At 42.6% G+C, this 20,621-nt stretch overlaps 6 protein-coding genes across 6 annotated transcripts; 3 read left to right on the plus strand and 3 right to left on the minus strand.

Moving 5' to 3' along the window:
* Nucleotides 1-874: 874 nt before the first annotated feature.
* Nucleotides 875-1,831, plus strand: PCYB_144740 (hypothetical protein; the record flags this gene model as incomplete). The annotated part of the gene is made up of 1 exon (XM_004224945.1): nucleotides 875-1,831. A coding segment is annotated over exon 1 (894 nt), but the record flags the coding sequence as incomplete, so codon positions are not given.
* A 980-nt stretch (nucleotides 1,832-2,811) lies between these two features.
* PCYB_144750 (hypothetical protein) lies at nucleotides 2,812-5,478 on the plus strand (the record flags this gene model as incomplete). Its single annotated transcript, XM_004224946.1, has 2 exons — nucleotides 2,812-5,120; nucleotides 5,400-5,478. 2 exons carry the CDS (start codon nucleotides 2,812-2,814, stop codon nucleotides 5,476-5,478), a joined length of 2,388 nt encoding a protein of 795 aa, XP_004224994.1.
* Nucleotides 5,479-6,418: 940 nt separating this feature from the next.
* On the plus strand, nucleotides 6,419-8,283 carry PCYB_144760 (hypothetical protein; the record flags this gene model as incomplete). Its single annotated transcript, XM_004224947.1, has 2 exons — nucleotides 6,419-6,442; nucleotides 6,472-8,283. 2 exons carry the CDS (start codon nucleotides 6,419-6,421, stop codon nucleotides 8,281-8,283), a joined length of 1,836 nt encoding a protein of 611 aa, XP_004224995.1.
* Nucleotides 8,284-9,005: 722 nt separating this feature from the next.
* PCYB_144770 (hypothetical protein) lies at nucleotides 9,006-11,468 on the minus strand (the record flags this gene model as incomplete). The annotated part of the gene is made up of 2 exons (XM_004224948.1): nucleotides 9,006-10,102; nucleotides 10,499-11,468. The coding sequence occupies 2 exons, from the start codon at nucleotides 11,466-11,468 to the stop codon at nucleotides 9,006-9,008; spliced, it is 2,067 nt and encodes a 688-aa protein (XP_004224996.1).
* A 2,586-nt stretch (nucleotides 11,469-14,054) lies between these two features.
* Nucleotides 14,055-15,515, minus strand: PCYB_144780 (hypothetical protein; the record flags this gene model as incomplete). Its single annotated transcript, XM_004224949.1, has 1 exon — nucleotides 14,055-15,515. A coding segment is annotated over exon 1 (1,458 nt), but the record flags the coding sequence as incomplete, so codon positions are not given.
* A 784-nt stretch (nucleotides 15,516-16,299) lies between these two features.
* PCYB_144790 (hypothetical protein) lies at nucleotides 16,300-18,300 on the minus strand (the record flags this gene model as incomplete). Its single annotated transcript, XM_004224950.1, has 2 exons — nucleotides 16,300-17,859; nucleotides 18,220-18,300. The coding sequence occupies 2 exons, from the start codon at nucleotides 18,298-18,300 to the stop codon at nucleotides 16,300-16,302; spliced, it is 1,641 nt and encodes a 546-aa protein (XP_004224998.1).
* Between the last annotated feature and the right edge of the window lie 2,321 nt (nucleotides 18,301-20,621).

Here is a 20,621-nt window from a genome sequence, read left to right on the forward strand (position 1 = left end):
TTTTTTTTTTGTATTAACTAAGATGGTATAACGGAACGGTAGATCTTCAATTTCCCAAAGGGGGGTTATTTACAAATCCGCAGGAAGAGGGACGCGTTTCGATCTGTGTAGGGGGGAAGATAAGCCAAGCAGAATCTGCTTAGCGCCCTTCGCTCACCGGAGAGGCGTAGCGGCGAGAACGTGCACAGGGATACGTGCAAACGTACATGTACATGAGCGTGAATGTTAAAGCGCAACTGTGTAGGCCCGCTACTTCTTTTCGCCACATTGCACGGAGAATAGGTCACCATTCTATTGTCACCTTTTTGACCCTTTTTTTTTTTTGGGGGGAAAGGGTCTCCCATCTTATCTGGTCATTTAGCAAATACTCTTCTACCTTGGCTAGATTCCCTAAGAGGGCACATAAACGCATGTGCATGTGTGTAACCGGGAGAAGCCGAATGAACAAGAGACGACCCATCACGAAGAAGCCGCCACAGAATAACCCTACCCTAATGATGCATTCTGGGAGAATTCTCAAAAATAGTTACTACTTACCTTTTAAGTCCAAATGTTTGAGCAGTCTGAACATCCAACTACCCGAGCAGTCATACCATTTGCACTACTTTTTGTTAGGCACAAGTAACCCCTTTGCCGACAATGAAATTCATTTAATTGAGTATAATGATCAATCCTGTACTGTCCGGAATGTCGAAATTTTTGACCATAAGGAGGAGGTGAAGCACTTGGTTTGCTTAGATATGTGTGAAAAGGGGGATGGCAAGGGGAAAGACATTCTTGTGTGTACGTCGGCGGTTGTTTCTGCGGATGTTGGGAGTACTAGCCAGGTTCGCGTTGACACTGGTGGATTGGAATGTAGGTGTTTTCTCCATAGGGGCAGTCTGAACAACTTCGATGAGGAAGAACTCGTTGCAGAGGGGGAGACAGACCCCGACATGGCACAGGTGGAGGAGGCGAACCAAGAGAGTAGAAATTTGGACGATCTAGGGGGGGAGGAAGGAAGGAATGATGGGGAGGAAAACGGACGGGTGAACAGTATAGCGAATGAATTGACAAACGACAAAGGAGCGAAACAGAAGTCGCTGGATAGGGGGAAAGGAAAAGCAGAGCTGGACAAACTGTGCGAACTGAGAGCCGACCAGCCATATGCTGGCATCAAACACATCGCGGTGGACGATCATGCGGGCGAGTTTCGTAGAATTGCAATTATAGATAAGTACCGTTACAACATATTCGGGAGGAGCCAAAACGATATGGATTTTGTTGCGTCCAAAAACATGGATCGGGAGTTGAATTATGGCATCTTCGACCCTCATCACGATAACATCTTAACCGTTATTAGTAACACGAATGTGTACGGATACGACATCAAAAATGACGTGGAAATATTTTCGACCTTTACAAACCATAAGGCTGATTTATCATCCCTCGACTTCAATCCGAACATTCCAAATGTCATTGTAACTTCATCAAATGATGGCTACGTAAAATTTTGGGACTTGCGATTTCTGAGTGATGCATTTCTTACAGTTAATATTCATTCGCATTGGGTCACCTCCATCCATTTTAACAATTTTCACGATGAGTTGTTGCTAAGCACTAGCTCAGACAATACAGTCAAGCTGCACAAAATTGGCTATCCGGCCAACTTAAATTTGAAGAAAAAGGACACCAACTATCAGTTAATAAAAACATACTCGGATCACGAGGAGTCTGTTTATCAGGGAAGGTGGAGCAAAACGGACGCGTGGGTGTTTGCGTCTCTCTCGTATGATGGCAAATGTGTGGTGAATAGCGTGCCCACCGAGGAGAAGTACAGGATTCTCCTCTAAGGGTACGCTTGCTGTGCGTTTTTCGCTCCCTTGCTGTTATCGCTATGTCAGCCGCTATTTTCATCGCTATGCCTATCCAATTTTTTTTTTTTTTTTTTTTTTCCCCAATTAAAAACCAAATGACGAACGGGGAGGGGTGCGAAAGAGGACGTTGCGCGCGGGGAGTTACCCCTGCATGCAGTGTGGTTGGCCACTTGACTGAGACGACCACTTGGCGTTTCACCCAGCGTCCATTTGCGCACCACCCCGTGGGCCTACCCCCCGGCTCAATTACCTGATCGCCTTTTCATTTTACCGTTCAACCCCACGTCCATATCCCCACATAGCCGGAGCAAATGGAAACGAACTAATCGACAAAAGTTCCTTCCATACTGGTGTTTGTTTCTTCACATGAATTGGTCAAAAAAGAATCCCATGCGGGGAAGAACGCTGTCCCATTGGGGAGCCGTAGGAACCTTTGCGCGATTTTATGGCCATCTCGCCAGCGTTTTTCCTGCAGCGAATTTGTAGTTGTCACTTCTGCGCAGGGAGATTGTATAGTTGCCTTTTCTGCGGAGCAAAATCGTGGTTACCTTTTTGGCTCACTTAATCTGCAGCGTGTGCTTCTTCCCCTTGAGCACTTTTTCTGGCCCACCATAGCCAACTGCGCGCGGAAACCAAGAAGGGGCACACAAGCCAGTATATGAATGCGCCCCTTCGCCGCAGCACGCCCTTCATGACTTCAAACGATTTTACACGCACGCTTTGACGTGCCGCTAGCTCCTATATGGTGTATCTTCCTGCACGCCGCGCCTTTCTCCCGTCCGCTTCGCCAACGCAAGCGCTCAGCCGGGAAGAAGTTGCACTTTGCAATTTTGGCCGCGGTGTAGGAAGTCAAGCCAAATAGGCAAAACGGGTAAGCGGCAAACTGGTAGGCGGCAAAACTGAGAAGCGGCTAGGCGACCATCGCGAAAGCCCACTCCCCCCCCAGCCCGGTTTCATGTTTCTGCTACGAATAGGCAAAGTGCTGCTTTTCTCCACCTTCTTCCTATCATGTGTGATGAATGCGTGGCTCGTAATTCTGAGCAGACGTCTGTTCCAGCAGGGCAGAGGGAAGTTTAATTTCATAGCGGACAATAAGACGAAATATGGAATGAAGAGGGCATTTTTTTTTAACAGGAAAAAGGTCCGCGAAAGTGAACTGAAAAATAGCGAAGGTGAAAAAAATGACCACAAGGACAGCAACATTTTCAAGTATACAAAATATGACCAAACAGACGAAGCATATCTTAAGGTGCTGGAAAAGAAGGCAAATGAAATAAAGAACTCGAAAAACTGTTTTAGTAAGAGGATAAAGAATTTACGGGCACAAAAAGATGGGGCACAGGAAGACGGGGCACAAGAACAACGAATGGATTATACGACGCTGCATTTATTAGCAATCGAATTGAACGCCCTTTTACAAGACTGCGTGGTGGAGCACATAACACAGGCAGATCATAAAACGATCGTCTTGCATTTGAATAAAAAGGGAGAAAAGGACTATTATTTGTACATTTGTTACGATAATGACAATCCAGTAATTTCTTTAGGGTTGAAAATAAAAAAACTTTTTAACAGATTTATTGACGATGATTATGCACAGAAATTAAATCCCGTCTTGAAATATTCACTCATTTCGGATATATATATAAAAAAAAGTTTCGTCAAAATATTATGTATTGATTTTATCTTAAAGAGAAAAACGGATGAAGACATCGACATCGAAGACATTTTGGGTAATGGAGAAACAGCTGATCTCAGCAACAGTGGAAGAAAAGTGACTCTCCTTTTTGATCTCCACAATAATTCCTGCATCTCATTTCTTATAAACAAGGTAAATAATGAAATTTTAATTTCTCCTCATAATTATGTAACAGAGAAGGTGATAGACAAATCATACAAAGAAGGACACATTTACAACTTCCCCACAAATCATGAATGTAAAATTATTCCAAATGAATATGATTTTTTTTCCACCTTTTCAAGTTTGTTCAAAGCAAGGAGGGAGCAGATTTTTATTTCGTCCCTGTTGGATTTATACGAAGGACTCAGTTACAACACGGTGATAAAATTTTTGGATTACCTGAATATTCCCAGCAATGCCAAATTTGAAGAAATTGATTCTGGTGCGCTGCTGGATTTCTTCAATAAGGCATACATTAAGTGGGTCCGCTTTTTAAACTTAAAGGAAAAAGACCAAGCGCTTTCGTTTGACCCCCATTTTGACTACAGTTTGAATGTCTATTCGGCTGTAAAGTTTTTGAAGAAAGGTAAGGGGAGAGATGCTACTCCCCAAGATGTATGCGCCGCTCAAACAAATATGAATAACGGAAAGGTGGAAAATGTCGCAGTAGGAAGTCCAATCGGCGACGCGGTAGAAGGAGATCAAAATGACAAACCGGGCCACACCAATTGGGGGGGAGTAAACAAAAGCGCCCCACGAGACAAAGAAACGCATTTCGAAACGGTCATCGAGCTGGTTTATTACTACCACGGAAGGGGCCTCTCCGTGAATAAATTTTACACAATTTTAAAGTTCTGCAAAGAATTTATCAGAAAAAAAATCCCGCAGTATGAAGAAATGATCAAGCAGTATAAAAACGACAGGGAGGTGTGCGAACGAGCGTACTTACTTCATGACAATATAAACAAGTTGAGCGTGTTCAACCACACCATATCGAAGATGACGGACTGGATTGACAATAAAACATTTGACGCATTGAAGCTAATTGAAAAGGAATTAAAATGTAATTCTCTCGAAGATAACAGAAAAAAATATATAAAAAAAATGGAAGAAAATAAAGAAAAGGAACAAGTATTAAAAAAAAAAATTTTAAATGTTGAGCCAAATGCAATTAAAAGTTCGCAAAATATTTATAAAGGTTCTCTGTTAATTAAAATTAATGAAACAGATTTGTCCTCCCCATTTTTGATAATAGGACGAAATAGCAAACAGAATGAGAAAATTTCGACTCAAATTTTGAAGTTCAATGATCTGTGGTTTCATGTGCATGAACATCCAGGGGGGCACGTCATCCTTCGAAATAAAAAAATTAATGGTCAAATAATCACGCCCGAGTTAAATTTGGCGGATATTAAAATAGACGAGGATATAAAGTACGCCGCCAACATGGCAGCCTACTTTTCCAAGGCGCGCAAGATAGACAAGACCCTCGTGTGCTTCACCTTTGGGAAGTATGTACTCAAGGACAATACCCTCAGCGAGGGCGCAGTGGAGCTTTTGAAGTACCGACTCGTATATGGCAGGTGCGTCTTCACCAAAGTGTGCGTTAATGTGCCAATATATGTGTAAATGTGCATGTTGTCATCTAACTATGTTGTGTGTGTATTTTCCATTGAGCGGGTCTATGCACCCCCCCCCATCTACACGTCTCACCAGCTAGGGAGTACCACCCCTCTTGCACAATTTCGAACCCTCACGCGGTGCACTTTTTGGTGTACCCCCGCACACCTCCCCTTACCCAGTAGTGCCTACTTGTGAGTACATATCTGTATACACATGGAAATGCCCGACTTTTTCTGCAGACCGAGCAAAGTATATAGCATCATAAAGGACCTGAACGAGCGAAACAAGGAGATGGAACTTTCGAAGAAGAAAAAGTGAACAGGCCAAATCACCTCACGCCACCCCCTCATTGTTGCTTTTCATTTCCATATGTCACGCTGTGTAGCAGCATGTCACGACATGCCCCGATCTGCCCTTTTTTTTTTCATTTCATTTTTTTGTTGCCACATTTGCCATTTTAACGCTAATTTGGCAAGTGTTATATCTTTCTCATTTGAGGAGAAGAGGAGGTTCACTTTCCCTTCCGCGTTTGCATTTCTGGGACTTCTCTCCTCGCCGCCATCTCAACGAGGTGCGAGGAAGGAGTCGAAATGGGTAGAGTTCCTGCGAGCGTTAATCCACACTCGCGTGATGTGCACGCGTCCGTGGCGCGTTAAGAATCTTGCCCAGTCGCAAAAAATGAAAAAAAAAAAAATAGCAAACTGGGGAGCAAAACTGAGAGGAATAAACATGACCGTTTTGCACCATTTGTACCATTTCAACGTTTGTACCTTGATAACGTTCTTATCTTGGTACCCCTTGTACCGCATCAACTCCTGTACGACTTCAACGCGCGCCTCTTTTGCGCTTCTGCAATTTGCATACTCAAGATGACGAACGCCAGCTGTGCCAAGCAAACCCAAACGCATTTCCGCAGCCTGAAATAATGCCTCCCATTCGCGCCCTGCTGAATGCCGCTGCAATAGCTTACGCGCTTTTAAAAAACGGCTTGTGCATTTTCACAAACAGCAGAAGTGGCCAAAGCATTTGTCCCGCGCATGACACCCGCCGGGGAACGAGCAGACGCCCACCCAGTTATCCTAAAAGTGCGCACCTGTACACCTATGCATATGCGTATGCCTATCCGTGCGGTTTCACAAAAAACACGTTTTTACCAAGATGCCAGAAAGGAAATGGGAGCCTTGCGGAGGAGGAAGCGCAAGCCCTGCGGACACACTTACTAAAAGGACACAAAAGATATTTTGAAAAAAAAAACGACATGAAAAAAAAGTGTACGCTGAGAGTATGTTCTTTAACCCCAAACAATTTAAGAACTTGTTTCCAGAGGAGGGGAAGAAAAAGGGGACGGGCACATATGATGATGACTGTCTTGATTTAGAAGAAGTAGAAAACTTAGAGGAAATTAGTCCAGATTTGTACAAAAGGTTATCTGACTATAACAAGGAGGAAGCGTCGGACGAATCGACAGGTGAGAGTGGTGAACCAGAGGAGACGTTTGATGGAGTTGACCCCAAGGACATTTCTGTGTATGAAGGACTACCACTTCTGATGATTGATGGGAAGGACTTCCAAGGATTTGCTGACAACAGGAAGGTGAAGATTTCTCCCCAAATTGCCACTCCGTTCGATAATTCGGAGTACGACGAGTTTGTGGAGTCGAACAGGCGGAAGAGCGACGTGCGCGGTGGCTCAGATGGAAATCTCCGCAAGGGGGAGAAAAATAAAGCGGTATCCAAGCCGTCCGCGAATCTGCGTGACACGGTCCGCGATGGGGAGAACAAAGGAGAAGACATGCCCGATTTCGAAAGAGACGTGCTCTCTATCATCGGCGAGGGGGAGAAGAGCCCCCCTAAAAGCAGCAACGTGGGAGAGAACAATGGAAAAAAACTCACGAAGGAGGAAAAAATAGAAAGGTACAAAAAAGTAGGAAGGCACCATCATATAGATTCCCAATTAGGAGAAATACTATACGATAGGGAGTACCCAGGGTATATGTACCTAAATCATGGAGAAGACATAAAAGAGCTGGACGAAAAAAGCGAGTACGACTCAGAGTCGCCAGGATATATAAACCCAACCAATGTGTTTTTACGAACTGGAAGGAAAAGAGAAGAACAGAAGAAGAAAGACAGTGGCATTAAACAAAAAAGGAGATGGAATTTGAAAGTAGAAAATGATATTAAGAGAGGAAATTGGAAGTACTACGATGATACAGTGAAAGATTTGCTTGACTCAACTGATCAGGAAAAATTAGAAGAAAATTATTATTCCAATAATTATTACCAAAGGACTAATAACAACACAGGTTTTGGAAGTCTAGAGAAAGTTCAGAACAATTATTTTGATGTCCAATTTATCGGATCCGCAGAAACGTATCCAGCAAATGTATCAGTAGGTATGAATTTCATTTGGCCAATAAATTTCATCCCCATGTTATGTAAACAATACCCAAAGAGGTTAGGACAGCCCATAAAGTCAGATATTTTTAACCTCGGTGGATTTGACTCACTTCAGTTATGGTTCTATCCCGATGGAATAAATAATTCGATTGATGGGTTCTGCTCTTTGAAATTAATGATGAGGCCAGGTTCGTACCTTCCTGTTAAAATTTTCCTCTTTGCATTTAGCGAATATAATTATGTGCACACGCAACCCTTTTACAAAGAATCAGCTGACTACGTTTCGGCTTCCCTAAATTTGTGCAAATGCTTGTTAAAGACCAAGGAAAATTTAAGGAAAATTGAAAACAATAAGGATTACGTTATTTTAGGGCCTGCAGGGAATATCTACATTGGGGTGGGTATTTTTGACGATACGTATGATTTGGAGGAAGACTTTAAAAAGTTTTACTCAGTTAGTAACAAATATAAAAATAAGAAGACGGAGGGTGGGAAGGAGAACCATGAGTTCAAGTACGACTGGGATGAAGGCGTCCACATTTTTGACAACTGGCTGAAGAAGCAGACGGCTGTGACGGAGGACAAGGACGAACTGCTTCCAGTGTACTACACACATTCGGAGCTGTACGAGAATTATAAATATCGCTACGTCCCGGAGAAGAGCCCCTTCAAGTTTTTGAACAGGAAGCCGGACAGGACCAAGTGGAACAGGCACCCCTTTTGAGCGCAGTTGTGCTGGGGGGAGTTGTGCTGGGGGGAGTTGCACTGGAGGGAGTTGCACTGGAGGGAGTTGCACTGGAGGGAGTGGCACTGGTGGAGGTTGAAAAGTTACGCATTGGGAACGTTACCAGCTGGAACATCTGCACCATTTGGGGAGCTCCTTCCCGACAGCCAGCGGCCGCCCTTCGTGGTATGTACTCAAAACACTTTGGGGTTATTTAAAATGGAGAGGGAAAACAAGTTATTAAATCGGAAAAAAAAAGAAAAAGAAAATTATTAACATAAACAGAATCCGTAACGGATATTTTGCAAATAAAAAAAAATTGACGATGTTCAAAAAAAAAAGTTTACGTAAATAGGCGTATTTACGCGCGGTTTGGGGGATTGTCGGCAAAATGGCGGCAGTTTGTTCGCCAGCTGGGTCCAACCCGAACCAGCGTTGGTACGATGCGCGGGCGTGCATGCGTGCCATGAGGGAGGCATACATACTTACGCACCACGAAGCGGATAACGGTGGGGCCGTGTATTTATTCACGGTGTCTGGGAAGACATGAGCAAACCCTTTTTTTTCTTTTTTTCGTAATTTGTTTTTTTTGTTAGTGCTTCAGTAAGGGTCATCCACTCTTTGCTTCATCAGCGTTTTTTCAAAAATGGCATATAGACTATTTGTAGTCGATGTGTCCTTTTTTTTTTTTTACAGGATGCACTCCTTGCTCGTTTCATTTGTCATTTTTTTTCATTTCCCTTGTTGTCGGACGTATCTTCGTTAGCTTGCCCCAGATCCGCTGCTCCCATTTCTGCATTGGATTTATCAATACCCATGGCTGCTTTAATAAAATCATGAATGGCAGTTTTTTTGAGCGTTTCGCATAAGCAATCAGGTGGGTGTTTCTTGGATTGTTCTGAGGAAGACGAATCGATGGCATTCCTTTTAATTTTATCGTACATTTCATCCGAGATCATAAGGGAAAGGTTTACTGCAACTCGATGGGGCAATTCATTTACAAGAACAAATTTCAATCGTTTAAACATTTCCATAGCAGTATCTTCATCACAATGTTTAGCAATTTTCTTAACATTTTGGAAGCATATTTTTGCACTCTTTAATCTCCTTTGTCTTAGTACAAGTTGGAGTTCCGCAGCTGTTCGCAGCAGTCCTCTATCGATTAAGATCCCTTTATTTTTATAATCAATACATAAGGGAAAAATTTTCATAGCTTCAAAATTTCTGATTATTCCTCTAGACTTCAATTTGTTTGCCTCTGCTATGCATCTGTTAATTAATCGATGGAAGTGATTCATGTGTTCCACCTTTATCAACTTAAACTCCATGTTGAAATGATATTTTAAATATATTAGTGAGGCAAAAAAGAACCCATAGAAAAAGTGCAGGATTATATTTTTTTCTTGGTCATTAATGCTTTCTGTTAGGATATGATTTATGTGCTCATTCAGTACGTAGTAGTACACGAAGAGTGACGGTTTGATCATCGCTAGGAACGTTATAAAATTCCAGAGTAGGTAATTGAAAACATACATGGCTACTGTGAAGCAGGTTTTTACGTATAGTTTATTTTTGAATAGGAAATATATCGGTATGTGTAACATGAGCACTTCTAGGATGCTCTTAAATTGGTAATGCGAATTGCACACAAATACATCGTATGGGTTTAAATCCAGTTCGCATAGGTTTATGTCATTGTACTGCTGGTCACTACTCTTCAGTGCTGATCCCCTTATCTGTGTCATGTTTGTTGGGTTGGTTTTTCCCTGGGTCTGCTCCTGTGGAGTGGTTTCGCTCGATTGTCTCTGCGCGGGGGGTGCTACGTGGATAGGTCGGGCCTCCACTTCAGGGGATTCACCCTCTGGTTGATTCACTCCCGTAGTGGCTGCTCCTCCCTCTGGTTGATTTACTCCCGTAGTGGCTTCTCCCCCCTCCGGTTGATTCACTCCCGTAGTGGCTTCTCCCCCCTCTGGTTGATTTACTCCCGTAGTTGCTTCTCCATCCACCGGTTGCTTCACCCCTTCCTGCGGAGTTTCCCCCCCCGCAGCGGTAGCAGTCTGAGCAGTAGCGGCCTGACCGATGGCAGTCTGAGCAGTAGCGGCCTGACCGGTGGCAGCCTGACCGGTAGCAGCCTGACCGGTGGCAGCCTGAGCAGTAGAAGCCTGACCAGTAGCAGCCTGACCGGTGGCAGCCTGGCCCGTTTTTCCGGAAGCACCCTTTCCAGTCTCGTTATTTTCGGCATTAATTAAATTGATGATCGCTTTGACGAGCTTCTCCACTAACTTGATAAGCATTAAAAGGAAGCCTTCTTTGTTCTTCTGATTGGCCTGCCACTTGTTCTTCAGGTGATCTTCGTAGAGTACGTTCTCATCATACAGGACGTGGTTCTTAACGTACACGATGTTGAACATGCGGAACAGGATGTTTCTCTTTGGCTTTGGAGCAACTACGCTGGGGACGCTGCTACCAGCACCACGACCGTTTCCGCTTGTTCCAGTTTTCGTGCCGCTTCCTTTCGTGGCAGCAGACTCGTTGATGAACGTGGAATGAGGCTTAATGTTGGTGTCCAAATCGAACCTAAATTTTGATCCCTTCTTTGGTTTCACCTTTACATATTCCCTGAAATTTACTTTGGCTAGCTCAAAGCAGTAGTGCTGCAAACTGGACTTATGCACCGTAACATATTTGTGCTTCCCTTTAAATAATCTACAAAGGTATTTATAATAAATGAAAGAAATAATCACTCCCAAGATGAAGGCAACCAAGTAGGTAACATCAAATCCACTCGAGTTCCCATGGTGGTAGGCATCAGAATTATCATCACCAGAGTGTATAGAGGGGTCGGTAGAAATATTCAATAAAGAAAAAAAGTAAAACTTAATCCAACGTTTGTAGGAAGTATACAGTCTGAACAAATAAATTAAAAACAAAAGGGACGAAAAATAATAGGTATGATATAGTGCACTTTTAAACATATATTTCAGGGGGCTAAAGTAGGCCTTCACATCTACTATGTAGAAGTGTTTGGAGAGTCTATTTAGGAGTGCGTCATTTTGGTAAAAATTGGATTGAATTATTTTATTTATTTTCTTCGTTGTGAAATAGGTTAACAATACGAATGCGCAAAGATATAATTCTGTATCTAGTATGAGGGAAAAGACGAAATCGATGGCGTCGTCCGTCATTTTTTCAAAGATCGGTTTGCTTTTTTGTTCTCTTCAGGAAAAAAGTTGCGAGATTGCAGCTCATTTTTTTGAGGGGGAGACTTCCTTCGGCAGCGCGTCACACATATGTGCAGTTGAGCTGTGCTGAGGCAGCAGTAATGTTATCTGATGAGGTGGGGAGGTTCTTCCTCGTTCTGTTTTTCTTCCGAAGTTGGGTGTACAAACTTTTTGGGGGGAGTAGGGTCCTCCTCTCCCTTTTGGCGCTATTTGCACTGGATTTTGCGCTATCAGAAGGGTTGTACGTACGATTGCACGTACGGTTACACGTAGAATTGTGCGAACAACTGCGTGCGGAGTTGCACGAGGGGGCGCACTTAGGTTAGTACTCCTCCTGCCAGGGCATTATACTCCCTACAGAGTCGACACGCCTATGAGTAGCTCTACTCCTACTTAACAATTTTTTTTGTTTTGTTTTTTACTTTCTTGCGGCATGCGTGAGCGCAGTAAAAATGCTTCTCACGTAATGTTGAAAGAAATATGCAAGGTGGCATATCTTCCTGCTTTTTTTTAATTTTATTTTTGGTTACCATTATTAATATCTGTTCGCACGTAAAGCGGTGTCAAAAACAACGGGGTCGCGCACAGCTCCTACGGTTTTTGCGTTCGTGCATGTGCGGGTATAATAAACATACTCGCGAGTTATATACCTACGGCTGCGCGTACACGCAGTGCTGTCGAATCACTGAATACGGTTTGACGCAACAAAGCGACTGCATGCTAGTGAACTCCCTTTTTTTGACTACTGCGAAAGAAAAGATCGACCTACCCCACTATACACTGCATCTAATTATTTGCTCATGATCTATCGGGTAATCGTTCTTCTCGCAATTACGATACGATGCTCCTGTTTGTAGTTGTTCTTGTGGTTATACAAACGAGTATAATTATTTGTTTATATATACTCACGCATGGTCATTTTTTTTTTTTTTTTTTTTTTTCTTGCCTTATAGCACTTGTAACTGCGGAGGGTTCTTGTGTTCTATATTTGAATATATATTTTGTTGTTGTAAATACGCACAGCTGTAAAAACGTTAGCTCAATGCGGATTTTATTTTTCGACTTGCTCTTTGGCTTTGTTTGTTCTTCAATACGTCAGTTTATTAGCTTTTCAGCTTATTTGGTCCCTTGCGCAAATGGCCACCCGTATATTTTTCCTTTCCTGGGTTCGACTCTGCTTGGTTCAGCTCTGCTTGGTTTGGTTGCTTTTCTTTGTCGCTTTGGGCCCCTGGTGCTTGTGCGTTCTTTCTCTTTTCAGTCCTACCCCTGTTTTCATTCCTTCCGCGTCATCCCTTTATGAGCACTTAAGCATTTTCCTCGCTCCTTCGCATTTTAATCTGAAGCCAGGCCGGGGTGGGCACAAAAACATACGCACGCGTAGCTGCCTACGTGGTCATTTATAAGTATATCTGCGGATGCACAAAAATGTTGGCACGTCAAAATGTTGCTATGTTGAGAGGTTACTATGTTGAGAGGTTACAATGTTGAGAGGTTACTATGTTGAGAGGTTACTATGTTGAGAGGTTGCTATTTTAAGAGTTACTATGTTAAGCGGTTACTATGTTAACGTGTCAATATGTTAATACATTTTTCTTATGCCGTCATGGCGCCGCTATTTTTTATGCCTCCCCGTGGAATCAAAACTATTTTTTTTTTTTTTTTTTCACTATTCAGCAAAAATGTATATGTCACATTTGCCATCGGGTTCGCTTCTGTGTGCGGCCAAAAAAAAACGGATTTAAAAAATGGCCCTAATAAGGGACAAATGTAAAGTTCAAAATTAAGTAGTGAAGTATACAAACAATTTTTTTTTTCTTTTTTTCTTTAACTTTGTAGCAATTTTACTTAACGAATTGTTTCGCAATTTTCTCGTTTGGGTTTTTTTTTTTTTGAAGTGACGCGAAATGGAGAAAGAAACACGCCACGCTTTTATAAAAAAGGGTGAACAAAAAATGGAGGCGAATTGTAGAGAGTTAAAAAGACATAAAAAAGAACAAAAAAAAAAAAAATAAATGAGAAAAGGAAAAACATAACACGCTGCTTCTTAAAAAAGGGGCGAGTATCACCGTGTTGGCTATTTCCGAGGGGGAATCTCTTCAAAAGATCGCCAACGAAAAAAGTTTCCGCCTCGTTCGAACATGATCAAGTAAATGAACAAATGGGGCTGATATTGAAGGGGGAAAAAAAAACAAAATAAAAAAAAATAAAGTAAAAATAAAAAAATAAATAAAAAAAATAAAATAAACGGGGGCGTTATAACTACAACATAAAAGGAACAAACCTAGTTGCCGTCAAATGCTGACAGAAAAAAGCTACACACTTGAGCGGCATGTGTGCGTAGAACATGTATCTGCACACTTCGCCGGCTTTGCTTTCTGTGCCGATGTGCGCGCACATGTGTTACTATCGCAAAAGAGGCTCGAGGCGGGAGGCTCTGCGTGGGCGACACGGCAACATTGCGAAACCACCCATCATAGGGGAACCCATTCAGATCGCTCTCGTTGCACACCATGGCTGCACACTCCCGCTGCTCCCGCCCAGCAGCGCGACTACCCCCCTTTGACGTTAATCAGTGGGAGAAGCCGTCGAACGACATGTATAAGCGAATCTTGGTTTCGCAAAACCTGGTTCAAATTTTTATACGCCTGAGGAGCCTCGTCACGAATTTTGGCACTCGTGTCACATCGTACGCTCCTCATGATGTTCACAAAATCGGCTTGATTAATTATTTTCTTTGCATGCGTTCTGCTTAGCACCCTACCACAACCGTGCGAGCAGGAATTATAGGAAAGCTTGTTGCCCTTTCCTCGGACGATATAAGAACCGACCTTCATATTTCCCGGGATGATGCCTAATTGATTTTTCATGGATGAGGTTGCGCCTTTCCTTGTTACATACATATATTCCCTTTTGACTTCCCTATTGTGGACATAGGTAACCAATTCATGGTTGCAAAAATTGTGATGTATGTTTATAGCATTTTTCCAGTCCAGTGTGCAGTTAATTTCTTCCTTGATAATTTTTTCGATTATTTTCATCATGTAAATTCTATTATATTTTGCATACTCTTGACATAATCGCATATCCTTTAAGTAATTTTGTCCTTGTTTTTTTCTCAAGTCTAGATAGGCTAGGTCGTTTCTTTTTACTTTACTTTCTTGGCTAGCCAGTTCATCATAAAATTCAGCTGTGCTCTTCCCGATGTTCCTACTCCCCGAGTGTATTAAAATGTAAATATCAGATTCTGGGGAATGGTTTTGTTCGGATCTGTAGCTGAGGGGGGTATCATCTTGGTGTTTCTCTCCTGATAGGTCACCATTTAGTGGTTCCTCCTTTCCTTCATCTGATGCGTCATATGCAATTTCGATAAAATGGTTTCCCCCGCCTAGTGTCCCCATTTGCTTCAAATGCTTAGGGGTCATTATATGAGCCATATTGCTGCTGGCATACTTGGCCACCAATCCGTCTAGCACATTTTTTGCATCAAACACTTCTTTTTCATGCGAATCGAAACTTAAAGGAACGTTCTGCTTTATCTTCTTGTATATATTATTTATGACATCCTCGTGGAGGTTTTTTTTTTTTAACTTGTTAATTTTAACACACAAAACACCACATCCTATGTCAACTCCTACCCCGTTGGGGATGATAAAATGCTTCGTTAAAAATACAGAGCCGATTATGATTCCTTTCCCTAAGTGTACATCTGGGAGGATTGTCACATGTCCTTTTATGATGTCGAGCATGGCTAGGTTTTTTATTTGCTTCAAAGACTCATTATCTATTTCGTTTGTATACGCTATGATATCATTACATTTGTCAAAGCGGAGTAAGTACGGGGGCGGTCGGCTGTTGCTAAACCCGCTTTCGTTAATGCCGTAAAAGTTGCTCACCTCGTTGTTATCGTAGAAGAGGTGTGTCCCTCTCCTCTGTGTCATTTTGAACGCGCTCCTTTTTGGCCTCATCGGGGGGAGCGCCATGCTGCGTACGTAGCAGAGCTCGCGCATCATGCTGCTGGGTGAGATGCAACACACGGGGGAAAGCGGGAGAATGGGTAGCCACTTCATGTTATGTCAAGCTGGGCCCACCAAAGGGGAAGCACGATTTGAATGGTAGGGGCGGCTTCAGTGTTCAGTGGTGGTGGCAGCTTGAAAGGCAACCGCTTTGGGGGGATAAAAAGTTGTGGCGCGCTGCAAAAAAATAATTTTGTTTCCCCCGTGGGAATGCCTCAGTTCGGTGCACTTACGGAGGGTTAAAAAAAAAAAAACTAGCCAAAAAAATTCGACGCATATGCACTTACGCGAGGGTTACTGCGCACCGAAGTACAATGTGTTGAATGTGTATGTGTTCACCCTATTGGGTACACTCCCCCTTATGTGACCCTTCTCCATTATGCGCGTGAGTTGAGCGATCCCAACAGAATTTAGCGCCAAATGGGAAAAAAGAGGGTACCATGGATGATCCTTTACAGTCCGATTCCAAACCGTTTGGTAACCCATTTGTGGTAGTAAAAATGGGGATGTCTTTTATGCCATTCTGCGCTGCGTTTTTTTTTTTAAAATCACCAAGTTGTTTGGAAAAAAATGTAAAAAAAAAAAAAAAAAAGCGAAGATTGGGGGGAACGTCGAAAAGGTGGACATTTACAAGGGCACTCTCAACTAGGCATGTAGAAGTTTCACAAAGGTGTACATCCATACATGTGCTTACAAGTATTGGTACGTAGTGCACACAGATGAATATACCCCCAACAGGCGCTGGCCACTACCATATCAACACCCCCATTTGGAGTGGCTCATCAAGTGGGGGAGAGCATGACACGCTCGCCTATATCGGCGAAGTCGTCCACGAGGATCTTCCTGAGGAGCGTCGTCGAAATGGAAAACTCAAGTAGCTTGTTCTTCCTCTGTGAAACTGCAAAGATGGAGTCCTGGTGAATGATGATGCCCGCCACGTGTCGAAGAAGGGGATGCTTTATCACTTTAATTAGCTCAAAGTTGTTAATGTCATACTCTTTAATATCATGGGTTTTGGAACTACCGACAAAAATGTGATTATTTTCTTTGTGAAATAAAATCGAAATTGGAGAAAAAACAGGAATAATTTTTACTAAATTGAAATTCTGGTCATATATATGAACCCCGGCTTGTTTATTCGATACGTAGCATTTCCCCATGGAGTCGAAATCCAGGCCACGGATTTCTTCATTTTTATTAAGCTTTATAACTAGACCATTTGAAACGTTTTGGTACAAATTTATTGGCGGACCCAGTTCCCCGTTGTTAACATCGAAGCGTAAGACAGTGCCAGTATTCTGGGAACTTATGTAAAAATACTGGTCATTCTTTTTAATTCCGTATGGGTGTATCATGAGTGGGTTATTCTGTAGGTCCTGTTCAATAAAGGTGGAGATATAGGCCCTCCTATTTGATAGCTCCTTCAGACTTTCACTAAAATGAAATATTTTGGAATTTTCTTTAAACGAGTCGGTAACATACAAGTCTCCCTGATGAAGTAGCAATCCCCTTAGACTTATGGAGTTAAAAAATTTTCCTTTTTCTTCAAAAGGTAGTAGTACAGATCCTAAGTAATAACCATCCCTCGAAAATTTACAGATATTATGAATGGAGTTTTTTTTCCTTCCTCCATGAAATGTGACATATAGGTATGGCCCCTCATTGATCAGCGTGTGCACATCGGTTAACTCCGCTTTGGTTACTTTTTGCATATGATTAGACAAGAACAGCTTCCCATTTATGTATACCCCTTTGTAATTAACAGGCAAACAATTTAAATCTTGCAGCACCAAAAAATTGTGTAAAAAATCGTAAAAGCTATTTATTTCCTTCGTTTGAAGTATTTCTAGGTATGTGTACAAAAGGGTATTTTTTTCTATTTGACTTGTTTCCCTTTTTTCAAAAAAAGAAAATAAAATATTTTTGTAGGTTTTTTTTGAATACTTGTAATTGTCCAAATCGGTTTCTTTATAATTTTTGTTCACTTCTGCGTCTGCGATGTCGGATAAGTGGAAGCCCCATTTTTCTAAACTGCTGTACACCAGCTCTTTGCTGTTTGGGGGGAACCCAAAGGAGGTTAGCAGCTCTCTTGTCGTATCGTCTATGGTCATGATGGAAAACTCCCTTGCGCTCTTGCTATTCATATTGATGTCACTGTTACTGTTGCTTTTCACGAAAAGGGAAATTACCAGGATGCTTATGATCGATATGCCAATTCGCGTTATCAGGTGGAAGAGCCTACCCTTGGGCATTTCATACTGTGCATGCTCATTTGCGTACTGGTGCTTTCGCTTGAAGGGGGGCCCACCGTCCAGCAGCCTGCTCTCCATCGCGTTCGTGGGCTGAAGCGGTGAAGTAGCGGTGTGGTAAAGCAGTGGTGTGGCAAAGCAGTGGTGTGGTGACGCGGCGGTGTGGTGACGCGGCGGTGTGATGACGCGGCGGTGTGTCGGCGTAAAGCCAGTAGGAGGGTCCCCCCACCTGGGTTATTTCAACGAAGTAGGCCCATGCCACTCCGCGGTTGCGATAGCCCTCGTGGCGTCAACACCGTGCTGAGGGAACCCATCAACTGTGTGCTCACTTGGCTGGGCAATTTTGCGTTCCCCTATATGGCAGAGTCCTCACCCCAAGATGCCCCTAATTATTGGAGATAACTTTTTTCCAAATCTGGGAGGCAGTACATACGCTTCTCAATACGTGACCACCTTTTGGAAGGAAATCTCCACTGCCGATAAAACGCGAGCAGTATTCCTAGTCAACGTGTGAAGAAAATTATTTTCTTGCATTTTTTATTGTAATCAGTATAAGCGCGAACATGTTTTTTCGGATCTTGTTTGAATGTGCATGTCGGTGGATCTGCAGGAGAGTGCCCGTCGATTCCTACCACGCAGCGTGCACTGTGTACTACGCAGCATGCACCGTGTACTACGCATCACACATTGCGCACTACACATTACGTACTGCACGCTGTACAGTAGGTGCTACAAGCTTCGCTCAGCATTTGTCACGCTTCTCTTCCTTAGTCGATCGAAATGGTTAGGGGTTACAATTTGGAAAAATGGAGCTGCGCCTTTTTCTTTTTTTTTTGCCCAAACGTATAGACATTTAAGAATCGACATTTCTTTTTGGTCTTTCCCTTTAACCGTTTTATTTCCTCCTTTTTTTGTGGGAGCTACTTCTGCAACGAAAATTTAAAAGCGTGCAGACCGCCACCCATTATGACACCCCCTACGAACACTCCAAAATTTGTATGCCATTTGTGCGCTGCGTGGTACGCCAATTTGGTCCCCCCTTTGGTGTGCTTATATAAAGTGCCGCAAAAAAAGCAGTTTCACAATCCGAAAGAAAAAAATATAACATTTAAATCGTCACAAAAATTGTTGATAGAGGAAGCAATGTAATGATGAGTCGTAAGAACGTCTGCGCACAGTTTGTGTACAGGTGAAGAGCAACCACACAACGGCACTTTTTTTTTTTTTACGAAAATTCCACTTGCTCGTTATTGCCATTTTGGGGGGATTACAGAATGATCTTTTTACCACACAAATATATGAGAACAGAATTCATATTTAAAGTCCATATCGTCATACGCATCCAGCTCGTTTGCATGCCTTTTTGATTCCTTCAGGGGAATTTTCCCCATGGGGAAACAGAAATATTGTAAGGGGACCCTCCAGTTATTCATGTGTAGCTTTAAAGATACATCCACAAATGAGAAAATGTTAAGTTGTCACGTGAAAGATGGAAAAAAAGGGAACCGCATAAAACATTGGTGTAGTGGCCACTATTACGTTAAGCATACTTCTCAGCAAAGATGTCACGTCTTTGTATGGCTCCTCCAAAGGAGGGTGGTCAAGCACATTGGAAACGTACAGAGCTGCTGCACGCATGCCAACAGCACTTACGCCAAAGTCGAGAACCCATTTTTTAACCTCCCAAATTTGCATTTCCTCATTTTGTCAGATTGAAAACTACTCGCTTTTGACGCTCATTTCGCTTCATGTAGCTTCCTTTTAGATAGCTAAAAGGAGCACAAGTAAAAGCATCGCCGTTTTCTTTTATCATCACGTTGTAAAAAAGGAGTTAAGGATATATGCTAAGGCAAATTCGTTTTTACTTTTGTGCTACGGACGCACTTTGAAAATACACGTGCGTCGGATGCCCACATGGCAAAGATGATTGGTAAACAAATTAACAGGAAGCTTTTAAAAGTTAAAAGGGTTCCTAACCGTTGCGTACGTTGCTGTTCCGCGAAACGGGCGCCATAACAAAGTTAAGTTTTAAAAATTGTTCCAGCTTCACCGCGCGCTCGTCATTAAAGAGGAGAGCAAACGATTACATATTCACATGTGTACCGATGTACCATTTGCGCGATATGTACTTATTTATGCATTTATGTACTTTTTTTTTTTTTTTTTTTTTTGTCACTTGCAAATTCGCAGTCAGACCCATGGTCCTGCACGTTGGGGGGGCACCACCACATGGTTTCCCTGAGGACAAACGAAATGCGAATGTTACAGAGGGATAGAAAAACATCCCGTCATTTTTGTTAACACGGTGTAGCCATAGCTAGTTTCGGCAACTCTGCATGCTGAACTCTTGCGCTGTGACAAGTTCAGCTCATTGGGGTTGAATCAAATCGCAGAGAAAGCAACTCAACTTATGCTTCCAAAATTCAAACAATAAGTAAAAAAGGGGCTACAAACCCGTTTCGGCATACTCAGCGGAGTAGAAGCCATTACGCAGAATGTGTACCTTTCAGCCTTTTCCATCGCAAAGTCCCCCCCCTGCGCGATGCGTGAACTCCTCTTTTGTGCGCAGCTCATGTAGGATGGAAGAAGCGTCTGGCATCACATTATTATTCTTCACCAGTTCGCTTAACGACGGGGGGTCAACTTTCGTACCTGCATTTTTGTACAACATTGATATGGTAAAAGAGTTACTCTTGACCACGTTCGCGTAAAAAAAAATTATGTATTAGCATGTACGCGTAATATCTGCAAATTGCACAGGTGGGCAACATATGCTCATCATATCATTGGCACGTACGTAATGCATCCTATACCGCATGCAGTGGTAGAGCTGTTTTTTTTTTTTTTTTTTTTTT

Source organism: Plasmodium cynomolgi, chromosome 14, assembly GCF_000321355.1.
Source record: "Plasmodium cynomolgi strain B DNA, chromosome 14, whole genome shotgun sequence".
NCBI lineage: Eukaryota > Apicomplexa > Aconoidasida > Haemosporida > Plasmodiidae > Plasmodium > Plasmodium cynomolgi.